The 20570-nt window shown below is 48.8% G+C and overlaps 11 protein-coding genes across 11 annotated transcripts; 6 read left to right on the top strand and 5 right to left on the bottom strand.

Annotated features, from left to right (window-relative positions):
• Window positions 1–708: 708 nt before the first annotated feature.
• Window positions 709–2246, top strand: EV420DRAFT_1547975 (armadillo-type protein). Its single transcript, XM_060473373.1, is given in 5 exon segments — window positions 709–868; window positions 879–1031; window positions 1083–1215; window positions 1268–1812; window positions 1866–2246. The coding sequence occupies 3 exon segments, from the start codon at window positions 1167–1169 to the stop codon at window positions 2010–2012; spliced, it is 741 nt and encodes a 246-aa protein (XP_060330198.1). The 5' UTR covers window positions 709–868; window positions 879–1031; window positions 1083–1166; the 3' UTR covers window positions 2013–2246.
• EV420DRAFT_1547974 (uncharacterized protein) lies at window positions 2247–3326 on the bottom strand. The gene is made up of 5 exons (XM_060473372.1): window positions 3256–3326; window positions 2996–3210; window positions 2835–2972; window positions 2664–2808; window positions 2247–2477 (listed from the first exon to the last, which is right to left on the bottom strand). The coding sequence occupies exons 2-5, from the start codon at window positions 2996–2998 to the stop codon at window positions 2263–2265; spliced, it is 501 nt and encodes a 166-aa protein (XP_060330197.1). The 5' UTR covers window positions 2999–3210; window positions 3256–3326; the 3' UTR covers window positions 2247–2262.
• Window positions 3327–4600: 1274 nt separating this feature from the next.
• EV420DRAFT_1547959 (class I glutamine amidotransferase-like protein) lies at window positions 4601–5190 on the top strand. The gene is made up of 3 exons (XM_060473371.1): window positions 4601–4764; window positions 4881–4920; window positions 4978–5190. Exons 1-3 carry the CDS (start codon window positions 4627–4629, stop codon window positions 5109–5111), a joined length of 312 nt encoding a protein of 103 aa, XP_060330196.1. The 5' UTR covers window positions 4601–4626; the 3' UTR covers window positions 5112–5190.
• A 342-nt stretch (window positions 5191–5532) lies between these two features.
• Window positions 5533–6937, bottom strand: EV420DRAFT_484823 (uncharacterized protein). The gene is made up of 2 exons (XM_060482343.1): window positions 6192–6937; window positions 5533–6135 (listed from the first exon to the last, which is right to left on the bottom strand). The coding sequence occupies exons 1-2, from the start codon at window positions 6798–6800 to the stop codon at window positions 5875–5877; spliced, it is 870 nt and encodes a 289-aa protein (XP_060330195.1). The 5' UTR covers window positions 6801–6937; the 3' UTR covers window positions 5533–5874.
• A 788-nt stretch (window positions 6938–7725) lies between these two features.
• EV420DRAFT_1621032 (uncharacterized protein) lies at window positions 7726–8261 on the top strand (the record flags this gene model as incomplete). The annotated part of the gene is made up of 3 exons (XM_060475643.1): window positions 7726–7755; window positions 7807–7995; window positions 8025–8261. 3 exons carry the CDS (start codon window positions 7726–7728, stop codon window positions 8259–8261), a joined length of 456 nt encoding a protein of 151 aa, XP_060330194.1.
• Window positions 8262–9002: 741 nt separating this feature from the next.
• Window positions 9003–10228, top strand: EV420DRAFT_1480482 (uncharacterized protein; the record flags this gene model as incomplete). The annotated part of the gene is made up of 2 exons (XM_060469673.1): window positions 9003–9810; window positions 9864–10228. The coding sequence occupies 2 exons, from the start codon at window positions 9003–9005 to the stop codon at window positions 10226–10228; spliced, it is 1173 nt and encodes a 390-aa protein (XP_060330193.1).
• Window positions 10229–10648: 420 nt separating this feature from the next.
• EV420DRAFT_1621031 (bifunctional purine biosynthesis protein ade10) lies at window positions 10649–12821 on the top strand (the record flags this gene model as incomplete). Its single annotated transcript, XM_060475642.1, has 8 exons — window positions 10649–10664; window positions 10723–10849; window positions 10901–10977; window positions 11028–11519; window positions 11575–11808; window positions 11858–12033; window positions 12092–12220; window positions 12270–12821. 8 exons carry the CDS (start codon window positions 10649–10651, stop codon window positions 12819–12821), a joined length of 1803 nt encoding a protein of 600 aa, XP_060330192.1.
• A 78-nt stretch (window positions 12822–12899) lies between these two features.
• EV420DRAFT_1621030 (HD domain-containing protein) lies at window positions 12900–14035 on the bottom strand (the record flags this gene model as incomplete). The annotated part of the gene is made up of 8 exons (XM_060475641.1): window positions 12900–13075; window positions 13129–13158; window positions 13205–13247; window positions 13300–13374; window positions 13435–13493; window positions 13546–13589; window positions 13643–13884; window positions 13937–14035. 8 exons carry the CDS (start codon window positions 14033–14035, stop codon window positions 12900–12902), a joined length of 768 nt encoding a protein of 255 aa, XP_060330191.1.
• A 178-nt stretch (window positions 14036–14213) lies between these two features.
• On the bottom strand, window positions 14214–15596 carry EV420DRAFT_484586 (uncharacterized protein; the record flags this gene model as incomplete). The annotated part of the gene is made up of 7 exons (XM_060482342.1): window positions 14214–14447; window positions 14506–14564; window positions 14620–14829; window positions 14882–14950; window positions 14999–15040; window positions 15097–15186; window positions 15243–15596. Coding segments are annotated over 7 exons (885 nt in total), but the record flags the coding sequence as incomplete, so codon positions are not given.
• Window positions 15597–16440: 844 nt separating this feature from the next.
• On the bottom strand, window positions 16441–18101 carry EV420DRAFT_1547940 (uncharacterized protein; the record flags this gene model as incomplete). The annotated part of the gene is made up of 8 exons (XM_060473370.1): window positions 18066–18101; window positions 17829–18017; window positions 17666–17776; window positions 17283–17615; window positions 17086–17234; window positions 16882–17035; window positions 16636–16830; window positions 16441–16583 (listed from the first exon to the last, which is right to left on the bottom strand). Exons 1-8 carry the CDS (start codon window positions 18084–18086, stop codon window positions 16443–16445), a joined length of 1293 nt encoding a protein of 430 aa, XP_060330189.1. The 5' UTR covers window positions 18087–18101.
• A 66-nt stretch (window positions 18102–18167) lies between these two features.
• EV420DRAFT_1547937 (Spt20 family-domain-containing protein) lies at window positions 18168–20554 on the top strand. Its single transcript, XM_060473369.1, has 6 exons — window positions 18168–18249; window positions 18299–18409; window positions 18462–18549; window positions 18600–18805; window positions 18860–19071; window positions 19123–20554. Exons 1-6 carry the CDS (start codon window positions 18217–18219, stop codon window positions 20435–20437), a joined length of 1965 nt encoding a protein of 654 aa, XP_060330188.1. The 5' UTR covers window positions 18168–18216; the 3' UTR covers window positions 20438–20554.
• The last annotated feature ends 16 nt before the right edge of the window (window positions 20555–20570 follow it).

Below are 20570 nucleotides of genomic sequence, written 5' to 3'. Positions count from 1 at the left end.
GGCTACTTAGGTGAGTTCATCTTCGAGATCCATCATGCAAATATTCTTACGAGTGTTAGGTATCAACGTAACCCCGGGAAGCGTATACACCGCCTCGTTCTTCTACCGTTTCCTCGCCGCAAGTTCTTTTCAAGGAGACTTCAACGTAGGACTTCAGACGACATCCGGCCAGATTCTCGCTAATGCCTCAATCTGCGTGTCGGGTTCCCAAACGTCTTGGACTCAAGTGACCACCACATTATCACCAACTACGAGTCCTGTGTCTACGGAGAACATCTTCACTGTCACCGTGTAGTATCAAAACACTCCGGGAGGGGTTGGACCATTGGTAGAAAACCGTAACGTACACCTCATGGAGATTTTGTGCGTAGTCGTGCGTCTAAGTCTGACAGGCCTCAAGTCAAAACGAAGGGAGGATCACTTCTTCTGAAGAATCCACGGGCTTGACCGGGAATTGAACCCGGGACCTCAACCTCCCCACAGGGTTCAATTCCCGTTTCGCAGAAATGGGACCCTCGAGCATAGGCGAGAGCACGAGCCAGAGGCGAGACACAAGAGTAAGCGAGAATGAACTACAAAAATGTGATAAACCATATAAACTTGCAGTATGATACTGTTTGCAAAACATATGATACAATTATTGTTCCTTAATCATGTGATCTACTTGCACGGGTACTCGCGGAGAAATGCCGTAACATATGCCACGACCTTGTCCGTTCCCAACACCTTTAGCGCCAGCTGGAACGAAGCCTCGCTCTCTATCGGTACCAACCCTAACAAGGAATCATACTACTAGACCATCAAGCCTGTGCATGTGATCGAGAGATGCCATATAAAGGAAGACTGTCTGCAGGAATACCAAGAATCAACACGCCAATACATCTCCTCCTCTCTTACAATCTGGATCCTGGCGGGCCATGACATCCACTGTACAGTCAGCGCAGGCCGATGTCTTGTCGCAGATTTTCCAAGGACTGAAGAGTAAGAGTCATGAAGTACGACTGGAATCTTCTGTCAACTTGCGTCGATATGTGAATATCTCCATTATTCCAACTTTACTAGAAGCTCATGCCCATGTCCAGGTTGCCACTACTGTTGCCGAAATGACATCTGATGCTGCAGCCAAGCTATGAGACGACAACATCAATTGAAGGCTTTTCGATCTCATGCATAGCCAGAATACAACGGAAATTTTTGGTGGAATCTTGGCTATAGGCGCGTCATTAGCCAACCTCGTACCTGCCACGCGAACTAGAACAGCTATTAGATCACCTCCTTGAAATTACTAGCGGGGAAACCATTGAGTCCAAGCGCAACTTATTTCGATTCTACAACTATGTCAAGCATCTCCTTCCCCACTCAGACGTCAACCTCATGTTAGTGGCGTCCAAGACCCTAGGACAGATAGCACATATTGGCAGTTCTGCTTTTGGATGCCGGTTTGTGGATTATGAAGTTCCCGCTGCAATCGAACTGATGCAGCCGGAGAAACAGGAATCACCTCGATACGCCGGCGTCTTAATCCTGAAGGAGCTCGCTCGAAACAGCCCCGGATATTTCCATTCTCACATAAGCCTTGTGTTCGAAAACATAGTCGTCGCTCTGCGAGATCAGCGCGTTATTGTCAGGGAGGGCGCTGCCGAACTGCTGGCAGCTTGCTTAGAAATTGTCGTACAGCGGGAGCGTCAAAGTCGGAACACCTATCTGAACGGAATTTTAACGGAGGCTCAGGCAGGATTGAAGATGCCACAACCAGAGATCATACATGGCTCGCTACTTACGTACAGAGAACTTCTTTTGCATGCTGGGATGGTGCGTCTACTTATTTTCTCTGTTCATCATTCTCAATCACGAATGTCATCTAGTTTATGAAGGAAACTTTTATGGATACGGAGGAAATTCTCCGATTCCGAACCCATCGAGACAGTCTCGTTCGCAAACAAGTTATTGCGATGATACCATCTCTAGCCGCCTATGATACGCAAACTTTCAAGGATAATTATCTCCGCTAAATCCGGGAAAAGCTACTATTCCGTTACAGGAGTTGTAATTTGTCATAGTAATATCGTCGCCTCGCAATGGCTGACAAGGCCTTATATTTTGGCCGTCATCCTTATTTCAGATCATGTTTTCACTGCGAGCCTTGTGGTGGGTTATATGGGTATGGTAATATTTCTGGTGCATTGTTATACTTGTGTAAGCATTCCTGTTCTAATATACTTTCTAAATACATGTTGCAAGCAGGATATCAACGTGAGAACATCAATAGTCGCCATAGCCATCGCCGTTGTAGTCTATGTCTTCATCCTGATCGTCGTCCCCACCCTCGTCATCTTCCTCTTCCGCTTCCTCCCCATCCTCCTCTTCCTCTTCATCCTCTGGGCTTTCCTGTACTTCATACTCGTCCTCCTCGTTTAGCTCCCTCTCGAAATCATCACTCATAAGAAATCGCAAGTCTTCTTCCTCGTCGTTTTGATCTTCTGATACGCTCTCGTCCTCCTAACTTGATCTCTTTTGAGTATGTTTCGTCCTGTTTCTTTGTACTCTCGATTGAATATCTGTCAGCGCCGGATCGGTTTATCTCTCAACGAGCTACTATGCTCAGAAGGTCGCACATAGCAGTCGCTTCCTCATATTTACTGCCTCTAACTTTGCCGTCTTACAGCTCTTTAGCAAAAACCGCGGGGACGAATACATACCAAGCACCTTACCGGACCCTGATGGCACGTTGTTTTGGAGCGTAATCCGACAGACATCGACAGTACCCAACGAGCTCATTATCAAAGTACGCATCCTTCGAATGATTTTCTACGTCAAGTCAGTACGTTCTAAACTGTTTGATAGGTCGCTAATATAGTGGATACCGCTTCCGCTGTGACATTCAGTCTTCTCTTCGACTCGGTTTCATCTACGGTGCTAGCGCAAGTTTTGACAGGAAGCGCCAATGACAGTAATACTCCATTGCGCCACAGCTTGTCGTTCCGGTGAACAGCACCATTGTAACCGGTAAAACCTTCACCTATTCCGCGCCCCCTTTTAGTCTTAGTATCCTTACCATGACCCTTTGAAGATGTTTGTTACCTTCTTTATGTTTCCGACTGTAGTAGCCTCGAAATTGAACACTGTTGTCCAGATTGAGCTGTGTACCAGAGTAACGGGTTGCTTGTAAGACGTGGTCAAAGTACCAGTTATGATGACCATTGAACGAGCTTTGCAATTTGTTAGAATATATCTATGTAGTAAGTTACACATGCCGTAGGGATTGTCCAGGTCGCGTGCGAGGCCCTCCGTATTACTCGCAGGACCAATATCAAAGGTGATCTCTACACCTTGTAGACTAGTAACCTCACTTGAACGCGTCGGAGCAGCATCCAAAGCCACTCAAATGATGGACATGGAGTGGCTCACAGATTGCAGTAGCCGTTTTGTCTGCGAGGTGACAGCCAGGGTTGGGCTGGATGAGTAAAAACATGCGGGGTGCTCACCGACAACGTGCGTCTATACAAAGGCATCCAAGGACAGATTGGTAAGCGAGTCGCTCGAGACAGGGATGCCTTGGCCCCTCACGCTTGTTAGAAAGTGGTGATTTGGAAGTCCTTTCTGCCAAAGGTATCGGCCGATGACGGATGAAGGAGGGATATCAGGAAATACAGGACGGAATAGAGTGCAAAGGACAAACAGTTCACGCGTGTACATGAAACTAGCCTTACAGTGCTTCAAACACTTCGGCCACGGGAGTAAAGTCATGTATCGCAGTAAGCTTACATCGTCCGTGTCAGACGTGGTAAGCGTTGGGCTGCGCGTTAATACACAATTTTCCCCATTAAGCATCACCCACCTCCATTCACCATGTAAGCAATAGACTTCTTACCGATCACAGCGGACACCCTCAATCAACGTATTCTCTGTCCAATGGTTCTAAATTACCTGGTCAGATAGTTCACAACAACTTGAATGGTCGCGTTCAAGAAGAAGGCCTCATGGCCTAGTGTGATAAATGTACTGCACTCGAAATTAGCTGCATGACTATATTAGAGTGGGTCCATATGTACCTCGGTCCTGTAGCCTTAGGCCTGAAACGATCGCAACGGTCATGTGAGTGACAGACCCCGAGTAACATTGATCTCCTTTACATCGTGCCGGCGCGACACGTACTACCCAAGTACTTTCCCACCAAGTCTTGGCGCCCACCTAGTTCTGTTGAGTATAAAGTAGACAACAACTTCAGTATACAAATTCATATTCACCGTCGCAATGACTTCAACTCCATTTACTGTTTATCGCATGGCCGTATGCTTGTATAACGGCGCTACATCGCTCGACTACCAAGGTCCCGTCGAGTTACTGTCCCTTCGAAGCACCGCGATTCGCAAGATGTTCCCAAACATGCTCGGCGCGAACGAAACCAACTGTGCCATCGACGCGACGTTCCTCGGGAACACCCTTGACCCCATCGTCCCTCTTGCCGGTCCAAAGCTACTCCCAGACCAGACCTACGACGATGCCAAAGAGCAGTTTGACATCATCCTCATTCCCGGAGGTGCGTATTGAGCTACTAGAAAAGACGCGGGACCTACAATTTAAGTGACAGGAATAATTGGTAATGGCAAGACGGAGCACAGCCTGATGAACTTTTTGAAGAGACAAGGGCCGAATGCGAAGTACATTCTGACGGTTTGCACTGGGTCGTGGATCCTGTCTAGCACGGGGCTCCTGGATGGGAAACGCGCCACGTCGAACAAAGAAATGTTCAATGTGATCGAGGTGACTCTTGGGTGCATGCAACACCTGCCATACATCTCTAATCCAGCCGGATTTATAGGAGGATACCAAGGACCTTCCCATAACCTGGATCCCCAAAGCTCGATGGGTCGCCACAGAAGACAAGAAAAATCTGGTCGAGTTCAGGTATCACCGCTGGTAAGCATCGTTTTGATCAAATCGGCAGTATTGCAATCCTGAATGATGTCGCAACAGGAATGGATCTGGCGTACGCGTTTCTGGAGTATCTCACTGGCAAAGGACCCGCGGATGCTGCTGCAGGGTTCTTGGAGATGATGGTAAACGGGGAGGGGGATGATCCGTTTGCGGCCAAGTATGGGTTAGTCTGAGTTATAGCTCGTTAGTCTGTCACCGTTTGCTACAAAAATGTAACTCACTTTCTGCCTATTATTCATCGTACTCCAGAGGTGAAATCTTGAGACATCGTAAAGGTTGAGGTCCAGATTTGGTAAAGTCTGAAAAAAGTACCCGATAATCACCCAGGACCCAAATACCAGGGCATCGAATGGTGAGTATCTCCATCGATGGTACTGTAGCCTTCTCGTAGACCATCACCGATTAACCGGACAAAAGGCTGGGACGAGAGCTATAAGCAACCAGCAGCGATTCATTGAAGCACGGAGGAAACGAGCCGCCGGCAGTTGCCGCAAAGTGGATGCCGCCTGACTTTTCGAAGCTAAAGTCGGTGACTAGATGCACATTCCACTGGCCAGTGTTCATTACTGTGATAGCTTACTTTTATGAAAGTGATAACACATCAGCTGGGATGATTTCAAGACCTTGGAATGTATTGAAGGAAGTATCTACCGATGCGCAGAGTGAATAGCTAGATATATAGGCGTGATACAAGAACTTACAAGAAATAAATCAAAAAAAATAGAATACATAGACAACGTTCACCAAAATCCAACCTCCTTATTGACCGAATCGCGTAACAACAACCTCAAACCCTTAAACATCCTCACCCCTCCCTCACCCTCCCCTTCTCCACCCCCATCCCTCCAAACCCACTCATCCAACCGTCCCCTCAACAACACACTAAGCCCCGCACAATGATACAACTTGAAAAAATACCCCCTGCCTCCAAAAAAATCATACGCCACTCCCATCCCCGTTTTCCTCATGCAACGTCCCGAGGAAACCCCAAAAGGCCGCTAGGGAGCGAGGCGTCCAGCTCCCGGGGGATTCGTGTCCGTCGACGAGGACTACCCCGCCAGGTGTGGTGACGGGGATTATCCACCCCAAGCCGGAGCCTAGGGACTCGACGCGCGTAGAGAGGGATCGGTACTTTGCCAAGAAGCGCTGTGGAGTGTGGACGGACGATGTGAGCAGTCTCGATGTGATAGTTTGGGGCTGGGATAGGGGATATGGTAAGTGGGAAGGCAAAGGGGAGCGGAGAGAGAACGTACGATAGGTATGAGCCTAGAAGGATGTCCTTTAAACTCGTAGTCACCACTGGCATTTTCTGAACCGTGGACTTGTGAATCGTCTTCATCGACCCATTCTGAGATCTTGTCTTCTTCGTACTCTCCCTCAATGTGTTTCTCCGTTTCTCCTTCCTCCTCTTCTTTCACATCCTGCACAGTAAAGTCATCAGCATCCAGGATCTCGCTGATAGAGCCATGATGGTATTGTATGTCGCCATCCGAGAGAATGAACCGAGAATCGATGTCTTCTTCCTCGTCTTCTTCGTCTGTGTCCAGGGCGGCTTTGAAGTCGATGAACCCTGTGTTTGCGTCCTCGTTTTCGTCTTCGTCCAACATTGCAATGTCTGGGCTTTCATCTGGCGGCTCGATTGGTACATCAGGAAGGGATACGTTGACAGATTGAGGATTTCTGTCGCCCTCTAAGGGAGCTGCGTTCGCCTCGCCGTCAGAACGACTGCGGTCGATGGATGGAAGGAAAAATTGGCTGTCCATGTAATCATCTTCCTCGTCCTCAACATGAAATCCCGTGTCAGCATCGCTTCGACCATCCACGCTCAAAGACAGCATTGTCTTCCATATCTCGCAAGGCATCCGAAACCCTACGCGACAAGTGGAAATCCTTTGTCTTGCTGTCCTGAGACGATGAAAGAAGGCCTGATTCCACGCCCGCCTCGTCTTCCTCTTCGTCCGGGCCTTCGTCTTCAATGAAAGCCGTGTTTATTTCGTCTTCATCCACCTGCTTGTCGTCACCCCAGTCATAGGAGACACCACTTCGACCGGAAAGGACGAAACCGAAGCTCATATCTTCTTCCATCTCATCCTCGTCAATGTGAAATCCGGTGTCGGCTTCATCAAATCCTTCATAATCAGCGCCCCGAATGAAGTCCAAGTCCACATTGTTCTCTAAACGCGTTTTTGTGGAGTTCGACTGTGAGGTAGGACGATGTTTCGATTTCCCGTTGGAGCCAGCGTTTAGGATGAGTCGGGTGGAAGGGCTGTGAGACTCTCCGTCGGCTTCGTCCATCTCTATGTCCCCGTATTTTTGTACCGGGGAGTGAAGGTCTTCCCGCGACCACGGTACCCATTCCTCAAGTTCTTCCAGTCCTTTCCCTTCATCCCCGTCTTCCTCCAAGTCCCCCCAGTCTCTGAGCGGCCGATTAGTACGGTTCCCAACATCGAACACTGGCGGGGGGATGGCATATTCCCATTGGGCATCAAAGTTCAACTGCAAAGTCCGGCGAAAGGCAGGGGTGAGCCATTTTCCATCGAGAGCGAGTTGCCTAGCGGTACATAACAGAGATTCTGGATCAATGCTGGTGGTGGTGGTGTAGTGGTGGACAGTAAGAGACATTAGAGGGTCGCTATGTCGACACATTAGCATATTATTTAGTTACACAAAGAAGAATGATGCCTTTGTTTTGCGATATCCTTTGTGGTGCCGAGATACTGAACCCGTCATCCGATGTCATGGCTGGGAAGCGAAAGGCGCGTCTTTGCACAGCCACCAGTCTTAACCATGACAATTACACGCCAGAACTCCCCACTGGTAAGCTCTGACGCCTTTCTCCATGCAGGCCGGCATTCAAACGTGTGCTAGACGCCTCGGCCACTCTTCTTATACGGGACGCTACGCGCAATACCTCTACTGGCCTGGGCACTAACAGGAGACTCTCGGAAAACCGACGTCGTGACACCTCTCGTCAAGCCTGCAGAACTCAAAGGCTATGCCCGCTTCTCTCTGTTTGGTAAAGATTATCCCGCCTTAATAAAGCACAACGAAACATCGGTCGTCGACGGTTGCTGCTCCGCCCTCAGGACAAGTCCCAGCGGAGAAAGCTGGACGATTTCGAAGGCGAGGCATATATAGTGACGCCAGTCCAGGTGTCTGTCGAGGGTCAGATGGTGGACGCGGACATTTACTTGTGGAACGGCGAGCCTGACGCGGTTTCGACGGACTGTTGGGACCTGGACACGTTCATTCGGGAGCGTCTGGATGATTGGATTGAGCTCTTCGCAGGCATGGAGTTAGTGGGAGATGATGAGGATGCATAAGTATCGGCTCTCGTTTGGAGTATGCGACGCCCCGCGAAATGGATGGAAATCCTCTTTTTCCGTGACCGCTGCCTTCTGGATTGATTGTTTTTCCTCAGTCCCCTCTCGGGCGTTTTTGCCCTGGACCACATGTCTTCTTCCGAATCGCACCAAGCAAACACGAGTATTATCACTTATGGAGCGTTCTCGAATAAAGAAATATGTCCAGCTTTACCAAGCATTTTCTTATGGGCAACGGAGATGATTCAGATGGCAGCATCAACTTCGATTCGACATGCCACTGTCCATGGAGCAATCGAGTTTGTTAATCAAAAAGTTTGACGGAAACTGTGTCAGGGACCCCGGGTACGCAGATCATGACTAGTCGAAGAGAAGGAATGCTAACTGGAACTCGGATCCAGATATTGTGATAGTGGAAGGTGTATTTTTCTTCCTCCAACAAGGCGCCACAATATTGATCTCTTCTGAACTTCTACGCTTACTTGCTTGGAACTCTTAATTGTCATTGCCCAGAGCCTAAAGCATTTTGAAAAATAACGTCAGTACCGACTCGGAATGATGGACGTTGGTCATTCGATCATTCGTGACCGTTATATATAAGGCTCAGGCCACTTTATATAAATGTTCGCCAACTCTATTCAAGACTTACAAGGAAACCCTGACGCCCTTGCGAGAAGTGAGCGCGCCGGTGAGCAGTTTCATCTTTACCCTTCACTTCAACAACTAACCGTGACCGCAGTCATGATACCCGAGATACCTCAAGAAATCATATGCTCCATTATCGAAAGCTTTGAATATCCCAAGGACATCGATACCTGGAAGTCATGTTCCCTCGTCTGCCACGCATGGCGTCCCATCGCTCAGCAGTGTATTCACCGACACTACACCTATCGCTCCGAAAAGAGTTTCGGATCGTGTCTCCTAGGCGCATCTGAGCCCCCTACCTTCGAATCCATGATACCCTACCCTAATATCCTCCGCTACATCCGAACATTCAGAATCCTTGGGACGTCCTACGGATGCCTCTCGTCTCTGCCGCTCCTCCAAAGGGTCATCACCCACCTTGCGCGAGTGGCGCACATTGACATAGGTTCAGTGAGCATGGACCACCTGCCCTCATCCTACGGTGGCATCCCCGACCTCTTCCACCTTCCGACAATCTCCTCCGTCCATATTTGTGATTCTGTGTTGAGTCCTGTGGATGCGGAGGCGTTGTTCCGGAATTCATCGTCATTGAAACATCTCAAGCTCACCCGTACGGAGTTCTTGGAGAACGACGTCCCGAAGTCGCAGAGATTTCCGCATCCGTCGTATCTCCAGAGTTTGGATATTCAATTGAGTAGCAAGTCCCTTGATGCGTTTCAGAGTTGGGTTGTGCGCCCGGGTGGGAGTGTTTCCTTGGATCGGTTGAAGGTGTTACGGCTTCGTGATGCAACGGGGCCGCGTATCAGAGATTTGGGGTCACTCTTCGACGTTGTTAGGTTCTCTCTTGAGCGTTTGGAGTACGAGCAAACGGCGAAAGGGAGTGTCAACTCGTTTGGTAATGCAGGTGTGTTGCTTGCCGGTGTTCGTTTAAGAGTTAGATTAACTAACACGTTTCAGATGGTCAATGGGATGAGATTCCTGACAGCATAGAGAAGCTGAATCTGCGATCCTTACGGGTAACGGGTTACTTTTCTTCTGATAGTGCTGCGCAGAAAATCTTGAGCTTCGTGAACCTCGCGACTAGGCGGTCGACACGTCTAGAATTCGTGGAACTTGATCTCGTTGTCCTTCATGCAGAGTATAGCAACGCGTACAATTGGTTGGGCATCGAGCAAGTACGAGAAGTCCGGACAGTTGGTAAAGAAGTGTCGGTGGAATTGTTCATGGTTACAGAGGGATCTGAGTCCTGTATCTGGGTGTCGAAGGAGGATAAAAGGTTCTCGGGGAGTATAAAAACACACCTGAAACTCAAGGCTCTATAGTTATGACATACCCTTCTTTACTAGTTTTATTTTGCTGCTTTTCATTGTCCAGAGAAAAACAATCTTATCGTGTTCGATATTCGAGCTCACATTGTCACCAAGCGACGGCGCTGATCATTAACTGTCAAGGTGTTCATCTTTCCAGTCGCCGCTTGTTAACGTCGTGTTATTATTCTTTCATTGGTCGTACGTATTCGTTGCTTATACCCGCGGCTTTTAGTTAGAATTGTCGTATAAAAGGACTGTACTCACGTAGTATGCAATGGATATATACTCCCTTTCCTCTCGCTCATTTCGCTGTCCCGAGCCTCGCGATTCCAAGGACCAATATATCGGATAACGGAATCAATCCCGATCGCGATTTTTTTGACATTTACATCAAATTTACATCTTGCACATTCTCTACTGACTACCACCACGATGTCGCAGCCTATTGGTCCTGATTTCCCGGTATCCCAGCTCCTCTGTATCGCTGAATGCTCTCATTTCTTTAGCTCTTCTATCCGTCTACGATAAAACGGATCTGCCCGAGCTCGCTCGAGGGCTCAATGCTGCCGGGGTCCGTCTGCTCGGTTCTGGAGGAACAGCGAAGAAGATTAGGGATTCAGGGATTTCTATCGAGTGCGTATTCTTACTATCCGTGACGGCTAAGGGAAAACTAAGAAACCGCAGAGATGTTTCTGATATTACAAAAGCACCTGAAATGCTAGGCGGAAGGGTCAAGACACTTCACCCGGCCGTCCATGGAGGTATCTACGGCGATCTCACGCCTTACCAGCACACTAAAGTCAATCTGCAGGTATCCTCGCACGAAACATTCCCTCCGATGAAAAGGATCTTGCAGCCCAGGGCATCTCGCCCATCTCCATCGTCGTCTGCAATCTTTACCCCTTCTCTTCGACCATCGCCCAGCCAGACTGCACCCTCGCAAACGCCGTAGAGGAGATCGACATCGGCGGCGTCACCCTTCTCCGTGCAGCTGCCAAGAACCACGAGCGTGTTTCGGTGCTCTCTGACCCTAAAGACTACACCGAGTTTTTGCAGGCGTGGAAGGCTGGACAGGGCGATGTGGGACAGGCTTTCCGGAGCAAGCTGGCGTTGAAGGCTTTTGAGATGACCGCCAGGTACGACGAAGCGATTAGTGGGTATTTCCGTGAGCAATACGCTTCTGGCGATCTACCCAAAGAGAAGCTCGCTGGTGCCGTTCAGAGGATCCCCCTTCGTTATGGTGCGAATCCCCACCAAAAGCCTGCTCAAGCCTTCGTGACCGAGGGAGCGTTGCCTTTCAAAGGTCACTTCAGTTTTTTCTTGGTATCCTGTTCTTCGCTGATACACCAGGGCTATAGCGCTATGCGGATCTCCGGGTTACATCAACCTTCTCGACGCCTTGAATTCTTACGCGCTGGTGAAGGAACTCCAGGAAGCCCTGAACCTCCCCGCGGCTGCGTCCTTCAAACATGTCTCTCCTGCCGGCGCTGCTGTAGGGATTGAACTGAACGAGACTGAAAAGAGTGTTTACGGTGTCGACGATCTGAAAGTTCCTCTTACTCCGCTTGCCGCTGCTTACGCCCGGGCTAGAGGTGAGATGATTTGATACCTGGGAACCCATCGTCGCTGATCATTGTATAGGTGCTGATAGGATGTCATCATTCGGAGACTTTATCGCGCTCTCTGCTCCCTGTGATCTCGCGACAGCCAAGATCATTTCACGCGAAGTTTCCGACGGTATCATAGCTCCGGGTTATACTCCCGAAGCCTTGGACATCCTCTCCAAAAAGAAGGGCGGCAAATACTGTGTCCTCGAGGTATGTTTCCGCTGACCCTTCCCTCCAAAAATTTGTGTCTAAATCAAATCCGACACAGATCGATCCCAACTACGAACCACCTGAAGTAGAGACCAAGCAAGTATTCGGTATTAGCCTCCAGCAGAAACGCAACACCTGCAAAATAGACTCCAAATTGTTCGAAAATATTATCACTAAGACCAAGGAGGTTCGTCAGCCCTTTACCTCCTCTCGTTCGCGTAATAATCTCGCGATAGCTTCCTTCGTCAGCCGTTACCGACCTGATTGTCGCGACTCTCGCGCTCAAATACACCCAATCGAACAGTGTCGCGTACGCTCTTCACGGTGCCATTGTCGGCCTGGGAGCCGGCCAGCAGTCCCGTATCCACTGCACTCGTTTGGCTGGTGGGAAAGCCGATCTGTGGTGGCTCCGGCACCACCCCCGAGTCCTCTCTCTCCCGTTCAAGAAGGGTGTCAAACGCGCCGAGAAGGCCAACGCTATCGACCTCTTCGTCGCTGGTGAAGTTCTTGAAGGCGGAGAGAAGGAACAGTGGGAGAGTCTGTTCGAAGGGAAGGTGGAGGCCCTTACTGATGCTGAGAAGAAGGAATGGGCCGCCAAGCTGGATGGGGTGGCCTGTTCGAGTGATGCATTCTTCCCTTTCCCCGATAATGTTCATCGGGCCAAGAAGAGTGGAGTCAGATACCTTGCAGCGCCTAGTGGAAGTGTCATGGATGAGGAATGTATCAAGGCAGCAGATGAGCATGGTCTAGTCTTTGCTCATACGTCGTTGAGGTTGTTCCACCATTAAAAATAGGCATTGATGAGACGGGGAGGAGTGCTAGTAGTTAATACAAGTGTATTCGTAGTTAAATGAGTATCTATGGCATCATAGTAGGCTGTTAAAAGTTGGTTGCTCTGATTCGATGGCTTTCCATAGTTCCTTTCGCTCTTTCATTAGATCCTCACCCCACTCACGGACCTCGGTGTGTCGTACTTTGGGAAGACTTGTATCAAAGAATGTTTGTAGATTTCTTGCAGTGTATGTTCGTTCGTATTCAAATGCTGCGAAACGAATAAGCCGCGTAAAAGTGAAGGAAGCCAGTATTTTCTTTTACCTTGAGAGGCTAGCTCAAAACGGTCTAGATCTGAGAAACGAGTAAGAGAAGGTCACATATCCGAGGGTAGGCGCACCTTTGACGAATCGCGCCTCCGGCGTTTTCCCGTCTTCGTATTCCTTGCAACATCAATTTGGTAAACAAGGAAGCATAAGAGTGCATGAGACAAACCTTCCACAACGCTTCTATCCTTTGAGCTGCTGGACTGTTGTGAAGCATTTCATGTATGAAATTATGCATTGCTTCCTGCGACATAGGTACCCCGAATAAGCCCGGAACCAATGTAACAATCATGAATACCCGTACCTCCTCAAGCCGCTGTTTCTCTGCTCTACTGATCCCTTCCCGAGGAGTGATATCGCCGACTAAGATCACAGAGCTCAGTCGCAAGTGGTCTCGTTGGCACAGGAGACTTACCCTGTGCCTCCGCAAGGTCATGAACGATACACATCATCACACATCTGTTCCTCTCCCATCAGCCAAGATCCGGGCCTGCGACAGTATGAATGCGTACTTGGGTATGTCTAGTTTTTCATCCGAGGTGCACATAGCAAGAACTGCCATTCTGTACATGTGGTCGGAGATACTAGAGAAGGGGTCCAGGCGAAAGATGAGCATCGGTATCACTGTGTTGAGAAGAACCGGGGCTCTACCTCTCTGGCCTGCCAATCTATCGCAAAAATTTAGTTTATTCTCCAGCTGCGAGGATAGAGAAAGTCGTACTCCGTGATCAATCCATCCCGTTCGCTTTTGCGTCTGCGACATCGGTAAGGAAAGGTTTCTTTGTAACATTGTAAGTAAGTCGTACCTTCAGTCGCTCTAGAATGTGAAAGAAAGCTAATCTGTCGGCGGAATCATCACCGGATGAAGTATAGAGAGGCGGGAATACGCGTGTTGATGAAGACATTGTTGTTGCACAGGAAGAAGACATACTGGGCTCCTAAATAGAAAATTCGATCGCAGAAGTACGTACTTGCTTCAAGTTGATCAAGTCGACTCCACATCTTGCCCGGGTAATTCTAGCTGTTACTTGTTACCTGGCTCTTTTCCGCGGGTTTATTTAAAATGCCTTGGGGGACCGGGTACCAGACACAGATTCGGTTTAAGCGTTCCTTGTCAAACTACATACTACATTGTTCGTATGTCGATAATAGGGAAAAGTCTGTCTACTATGAGAAATAGTCCGTACTTGCGATCAATGATAGTAAAAACCATATCACTGAGTAGCTCAAATAGATCCAATCTCTCCCAATCACATTCAGAGATCAAGAACACCGTCGAGTATCAGACGGTTGACGAGTCCACGGCGACCATATTCTCTGAGAAAACGATTCATCGTCAACGAAAATATGCAGACAAGCCAGAAGGTTAACGAACCTCTTCTTCAGACCCCCAAACAAATCTGTAACCACAGTTTTAGCATCACTCTTGTTCTTCTACACGAGGGAAGAACGTCAGAAACATAAACCAAACTCGAACAAGATGACTTACCTTTCCAGCGTCATTCTTCTTCGACGAAGTAGATGTTGTAGACGTCGCTGCTGCTTCCGTGGCAGTTGCACTGGCATCGGCGGCTGCAGCATCCGTAGCATTAGTGGCAGCACTGACATCGGTAGCATTAGCAGCAGCGTTAGCATCTGTGGCAGCAGTTGCGTTTACACCAGTCGCATCGGTAGCAGCACAGTTGCTAGCAGTCACGGTCTGGAAGTAACAAGTCAACAACCTATGTTATAAACACTAGAGATGCACGAACAACAGTGACAGTAGAAGTAGCATTATTGGCTGCCGCCGCTGCATCAGCTGTAGAATTGCTGGAGGTGACCTGAGACTCATCAGATACGACGTTAATGGCATGGATGTGACGACTTACCGCTGTCGCAGTGGCGTTAGTGGCAGTATCGGTAGCAGCAGCCTTGGGGATAGATACTTAAGTAACTGGAAAGGCATGAACAAAAAGGAATGCCTTACGGTGTCTGTAGCATTAGTCCCAGCATTATTCTTGCTGGTTTTCTTATCGACGTGTTCCTTCTCAGTAATACCCTGGTCGCCATCTCGAACCTGGAAGCGTGTTCAGCCAATGTGTATTGCTACTCTGTTACAACACCGCGACGCACCATAAGAAACCCTGCAGACTGCATTCCATGCGGAGCGGCACTAGCAGACGTGGCCAAGCAGGCAAAAAAGGCAAGAAGGGCAAATATGAACTGCATTTTGAGACCGAAGTCGAAAAAGGTCAGACAGAACAAGAGGGACGATGTCAAGAAGGTGCGCGCTGCGACGAATATGTGCTCTGCACTTGAGAAAATCTGCGAAAGGGAAATGAAGTGGGCGCAGAAGGAGAGTCGAAGATGAAAGAAAGTGGAAAAAAAAAGTCGATCACAGATCGACAAGAAGAACGTAGCAGGTAGGAAACAAGGAAGCTGGGTACCTATGAACGGTTCCCAGCCCTTTATATTGCTTCGGCACAGTGGAGCCAGGCCTCTTTCCGAAAGAAAACTATATTGAAATTAGTAGAGAGTTTTCTCATCGGATACTTGTCCGGCGGGTTTATGGAACGGGGTGATGATGCTCTGATGATTTCTCCTTTACAACGGGTTTGCATTCCCTTCGCAACACTGGAGTTACTGGAGCATCAGCTGTTGATCGAAAGACTCCAAGTGTTGACAAATCCATACATCTATCATCGGGTCTTGGAGTAAATCAAGCCACTAGGCATTCGAGGAGAGATGGTCTCGGTGAAGATGGTTCAGTGTAGTTCAGTGTCTTCTACACATTAGCGTCTATTTCCAGACACTACATCGTAACGTACCTGGTTGGAGTGACAACTCCCGACTACACATATTTTCGGCTCGTGATCGACATCGGAATATGGCCCCTGACCTTGAATACGATATAGACAAGAGAGATTTTGGCTCATGCGGGATGCTCGGTGTTCGCTGGTCGCTATCTAGCCGAACGTGTTTGTATTAAAGTGTATCGAGGGTGCTTGCAGTGTAGTGCAGGTAACCATCGTACTAAAAATAGGAAAGAATTAGCGTTTCTCACGAGATGAAGATCTATTATTGCACGGGATTGAATGAGGACTAGGCCCTTCATAAGTAATACTTGTCTGCAATTGAATTACTGCAGATTATTATGCCGTCGCTTCCTACATTGCAAATCGAAGAGCTCAGGGAAACAGAAGTGCCAAAAAAATGGGGATTAAGATGACAATGGGTACTAGTAGTACAACATGAGTGGAGGCCAGACCACCTTTCTCTGATGGAGACTTGAGCGTCATAATATACGTTAGCTATAAAGAAAGGCTCACACGATTAGACTTCTTCGATTTTACTATCCTCATCGTCATCCTCTTCAATGTGCGCATTGACAAGATCTTCCGACACTTTCTCCACTTGCTCTGAAGGCTCATCACGTTGGAGGAGATTGACGAGTCTCTCGATATGTTCCGAAATCTGCCCATTTTACAGTGAGAACGCAAAGTATGGACGAGCAGAGGCCAATCACCTTGTCGACAGTCTCATTTTCGTGTGTAGCTCTTATGATCTCATAGACACCATGTGCGCGCAGGTAGTCGCGTCCCCAACGTATATGGCAACAAAGAAGCAACGTCTCGACGTGCGCTAGCCTGATCACCGGATCGGGCTCCCTGGTTTTGTCTGAAGGTAAGAACTGAAGAGCTTCCGGCAGCTTTTCTTGATCCTGACAAAGTCAAAATCAGATGATATTTTAGGAAAGAAGAGGATGACAGACCTCCAAGTCAAACTCTTCAGGACCGGCTAAAGGCAGGAGCAAGTATGGCAGAACGTCAATTCCTGGCGCTTCGACAGTTGATGGTGGAACCGCTACGAGTGTATCTTCGGGAGTGAGCATAGCGCGATGACCTGCTGAGTGAAATGAACAATTCCTGATAATCATGGTCAGAAAAAAGTCGACCAAACAGCGCTGGGTCATTACTTTATTGTATTTGCGACACCACCTCTTCGAATAGTGTCCTTATGCTCAGTAAATGTTACCAATTTGGCTAAAGGATATTCAATTGAGTCGTTCGGTTTTAGGAAGTTAGCTGGTCTTGGGGTCAAGAAGAAACTACGTCCACCGGATGACTTAAAAGCAGTGTGAGAATAGGACGTTTCACATGGTTAGGCACTCACCGACGCAACATTAGCGAAAACGCTGGCCAAGAAATGGAGTTCGCTCTTGCGCAAATGCTTTGAGGGATCATCGGTTTGTTTAAACTGAGCACCTTGAACGAAAGCATCTAGCAGTAGTGGTAATGCGAGAGCATCGCTCGTTTTTCCCGAGGGATATGGAACTGGTGCAGGACACGATCCACTCCGTGACTGAGTGGGATAGAACGAATTTTTGACTTTTGGATCCGAAATTACGTTCACGTTCATAGATATAATCATAGAACATGCCCCCGAGGACGCCGTTAGATTTGAGAGTAACATTGATGCCAGATCTGCCAGAATAGCATCTGGATTCTATGATCTTGCATCAACGGCGCGGTAAAGGGCATCGGGAACCGACTCACTATGATATAGGACACTATGAAGTTTAAAAAGTTGGCATCTGACAGCATTTGAGCAACCAAAGGCGAGTCGGTCAAATTCACGAGCGCTTTGAACGCATCATGCGCTACAGCCTCACTGATCATATCAGAGATCTAGTCGGACGACTGGAACAGACAAACTCACCAGCTGGTCACGACAAAGCAACTTCAAATCCTTGATTATGTCTGCCTCCTTAGGCTTTTGGAGGCCGCCTGACTGTACACCAGAGAGAAATATATTTCTGTGCGGTGCATCCTTCGCAGTTTGCGGTAGCAGAGTTGAGAGCGCGAGGTGCCGTACTTGAGGATTCTTATCTCGCAGAAACGGAACAATCTAAGCCTAAAAATCAATGGCGCTTCCAGCGAAAAGGACGAGACTCACCTCTCTCAGTTGTTCTTCCATGGTCGGGGAACGAAGCCAAAAATCTTGATGACCGGATTTGTGCTGACAAAAACCACGTGGATCGTCCTTTGTCAGCATCTACACCTTTCCACGGAACGTCACTCCGACTGGGTTGATATTTAAATTAGCCATGACTTGGTACAATCAGACACGCCAGGTTGAGGTGGGCTCTTTTCGTGTTCACAATGTCATTTGATACCAAAGGATCGTAGGAGCTACTGGCGAAAACAGAATCGGAGCCGGCGTCATTCACTATACACCTACATGCGGAGCATTGGGTACTCAATAATGGATCCAAGTTTCTTTACAACAATTACGCCGCGGTTTGTTAATTTCTAAATTGAAGAGATTTTAAGCTTACTCTATATCATTCAGTCTTTACTCGATGATATTCGAGCTCACCAATTGCCAGTAGATTTTCTGGATCTCTTCGATGCCTCCCCCAACATCCATTTCTATGATGGTAGGCTGCATAGTATAAATACTGATTGACTCTTAAAAAGCTTTCCACAGGGTGTTTGATTGCAGAGCTCGTGGACTATCGCCCTCAGAAGGCTAACGACCCGCCACTGGAAAAACCGCCACGAACGCGTACTGTTCTACACCCTACACCGGAGTCGTTATGGGCAGATGTCTGTAAGATCGCAGCGGCGAAGAAGCAGCAGGAGGGCCTCGCTATGACTGACAGGGACGCCTTAGAGATAGAGTCCCGAATTCTAGTGAGTTGCTGTCTTGCATTTATGCTTTTCCTCGTCATTGGACCCTTGAAACAGCTTGCCACTGCCCCACCTTTATGTCTTGATCCAGATCCTCATCTTACTCGTATGGTGAATCACATCGTCCGAGTATCCACTCCTACTGTACCCACCTCTCTGAAGCGCAAAGCATCTGCTGTGGATCAGGAAGAAGACGAAACAGACAAAGCACGCAGAGCCAAGATCATGCAATTCATGAATTCCAGAGCTACTCGTGTTCCCAGCGCAAAGTATGCTATTTACTTCTCTAATCATGTGCCTATTTGACCTTACGCTTTCAGCTATCGCATATTGGATGCCATTCAAAGGTCAAAACAGGCCAAAGAATCCAAAGGCACCGACACTCCCCAACCCCAGCAGCCCCCCGTAACCGTCACCCCTTCGGCTACTCAGTCTCCGGCGCCCTCTGCTACTGAGACCCCAGCACCTCAGCACAACCCTCCTGCAGCGGAACAGGAGGATCCTGCAAAGTCAAAACCAAAACCAAAGACAGAACCCCCTCCCTCCCAAATAACTTTTGCCAAGCCTGCCGTTCCACACCCTCCGCCTGCCACTCATCAGTTCCACGCCCAAAATCAAACCACCAAAGCATCCAATACGCCATCTCCCAGGACCCGAACACCTCAATCCTTTCCTGCACAAGAAAGCGTGCCCAGAATATCTACACCTTCCAAACAACAACAGCCCTCACACAACCAGTCTCCCCGCGTGCAGCAGCAAGTGCCTCAGGCTATACAGCCGGCTAAGGCGCAAACGCCGCATCCCGTCACATATCAACCACCGATACAAAACCAAACTCAGTTTATCCACCAAAACCCTGCAGCCAATACTCGCGTCACTCAAGCCAAAGCAGCAGCCGCGCACAATCAAAACACAGTCTCCCTTGCTGCCGCTGCCGCTGCCGTACGCTCTGCAACGCCTGCACAACAGCAACAGCAACAGCAGCATAATATGGCAGCAGCTCATCTAACGCCACAGCAGCAGCAGCACATACTACAACAACATTTACTCCAGCAGCGTTTACTCCAGCAACAGCAACAGCAACAGAGTGGCCGTGCATCCACGGCACCCACTACTCAGGGCAACGCGATGCATGGGACTCCTGTACCTGCTCGAGCCACCCCCATGGGCACAAACCAGCGTATTGCATCTCGCTCACCCATGCCGCCACAACCCCAAGTGCAGGCTCAACAGGCCACTCCACAGATGGCTCATCCCCAACAGCCTCAGATAAACTTCCAACAGTATAATACCGCTGCTGCAGCCGGGTATCGCGGTTTGGCTCACGCGAATACATCATCACCCCGCCCCCAGCCTACGAACGTCTCCAGTCGCGCTCCTCAATCAAATACCGATGCGAGCGCCCAGCAGCCGCAGCAAACCCAGATTCATTATCCGCAGATGTACGGATACCCACAGATGCAGATGAGCTACCGCGGCATGCCGATGAATGCTGCGTACTGGATGAGGCCTGGAATGGTGGTTAATGGACAGATACACGGGATGCAACCGAATCAGCAGCAGCAGCAACAACAGCAACAGCAAGCTCAACAAATGATGATGCAGATGAAGCCTCCAGCGAACCCAGGACGATGAAGGCAGGATGGCACTTGCTTTACTTTACATAACTTATGGATCATGGATTGTATCAGGTATCAATGTATAAGTACTACAGAATGAAATCTATTACGATACGTTGCTCTGAGTTTCGACATCCACCAGCGCTCAG

The sequence above is a fragment of the Desarmillaria tabescens genome (assembly GCF_030435595.1).
Source record: "Desarmillaria tabescens strain CCBAS 213 chromosome Unknown EV420scaffold_20, whole genome shotgun sequence".
Classification (NCBI taxonomy): domain Eukaryota; kingdom Fungi; phylum Basidiomycota; class Agaricomycetes; order Agaricales; family Physalacriaceae; genus Desarmillaria; species Desarmillaria tabescens.
Note: the sequence above shows the minus strand (reverse complement) of the source record. Positions and strands in the feature narration are given on the sequence as shown.

Coding starts and splice junctions, on each gene's coding strand:
- EV420DRAFT_1547975 (XM_060473373.1), top strand. CDS start 1,167: ATGCATAGCCAGAATACAACGGAAATTTTTGGTGGAATCTTGGCTATA. Junction 1,216..1,267: donor TGGTGGAATCTTGGCTATAG/GCGCGTCATTAG, acceptor AACAGCTATTAG/ATCACCTCCTTGAAATTACT. Junction 1,813..1,865: donor TTCTTTTGCATGCTGGGATG/GTGCGTCTACTT, acceptor AATGTCATCTAG/TTTATGAAGGAAACTTTTAT.
- EV420DRAFT_1547974 (XM_060473372.1), bottom strand. Junction 2,809..2,834: donor TATTAGCGACCTATCAAACA/GTTTAGAACGTA, acceptor GACTTGACGTAG/AAAATCATTCGAAGGATGCG. Junction 2,478..2,663: donor GCGGTTTTTGCTAAAGAGCT/GTAAGACGGCAA, acceptor GCGTATCAGAAG/ATCAAAACGACGAGGAAGAA.
- EV420DRAFT_1547959 (XM_060473371.1), top strand. CDS start 4,627: ATGAACTTTTTGAAGAGACAAGGGCCGAATGCGAAGTACATTCTGACG. Junction 4,765..4,880: donor AAATGTTCAATGTGATCGAG/GTGACTCTTGGG, acceptor GGGTCGCCACAG/AAGACAAGAAAAATCTGGTC. Junction 4,921..4,977: donor GAGTTCAGGTATCACCGCTG/GTAAGCATCGTT, acceptor ATGTCGCAACAG/GAATGGATCTGGCGTACGCG.
- EV420DRAFT_484823 (XM_060482343.1), bottom strand. CDS start 6,800: ATGCCTTGCGAGATATGGAAGACAATGCTGTCTTTGAGCGTGGATGGT. Junction 6,136..6,191: donor CTTCTAGGCTCATACCTATC/GTACGTTCTCTC, acceptor CCCCTATCCCAG/CCCCAAACTATCACATCGAG.
- EV420DRAFT_1547937 (XM_060473369.1), top strand. CDS start 18,217: ATGACTTGGTACAATCAGACACGCCAGGTTGAG. Junction 18,410..18,461: donor TTTACAACAATTACGCCGCG/GTTTGTTAATTT, acceptor TATATCATTCAG/TCTTTACTCGATGATATTCG. Junction 18,806..18,859: donor AGATAGAGTCCCGAATTCTA/GTGAGTTGCTGT, acceptor CCCTTGAAACAG/CTTGCCACTGCCCCACCTTT.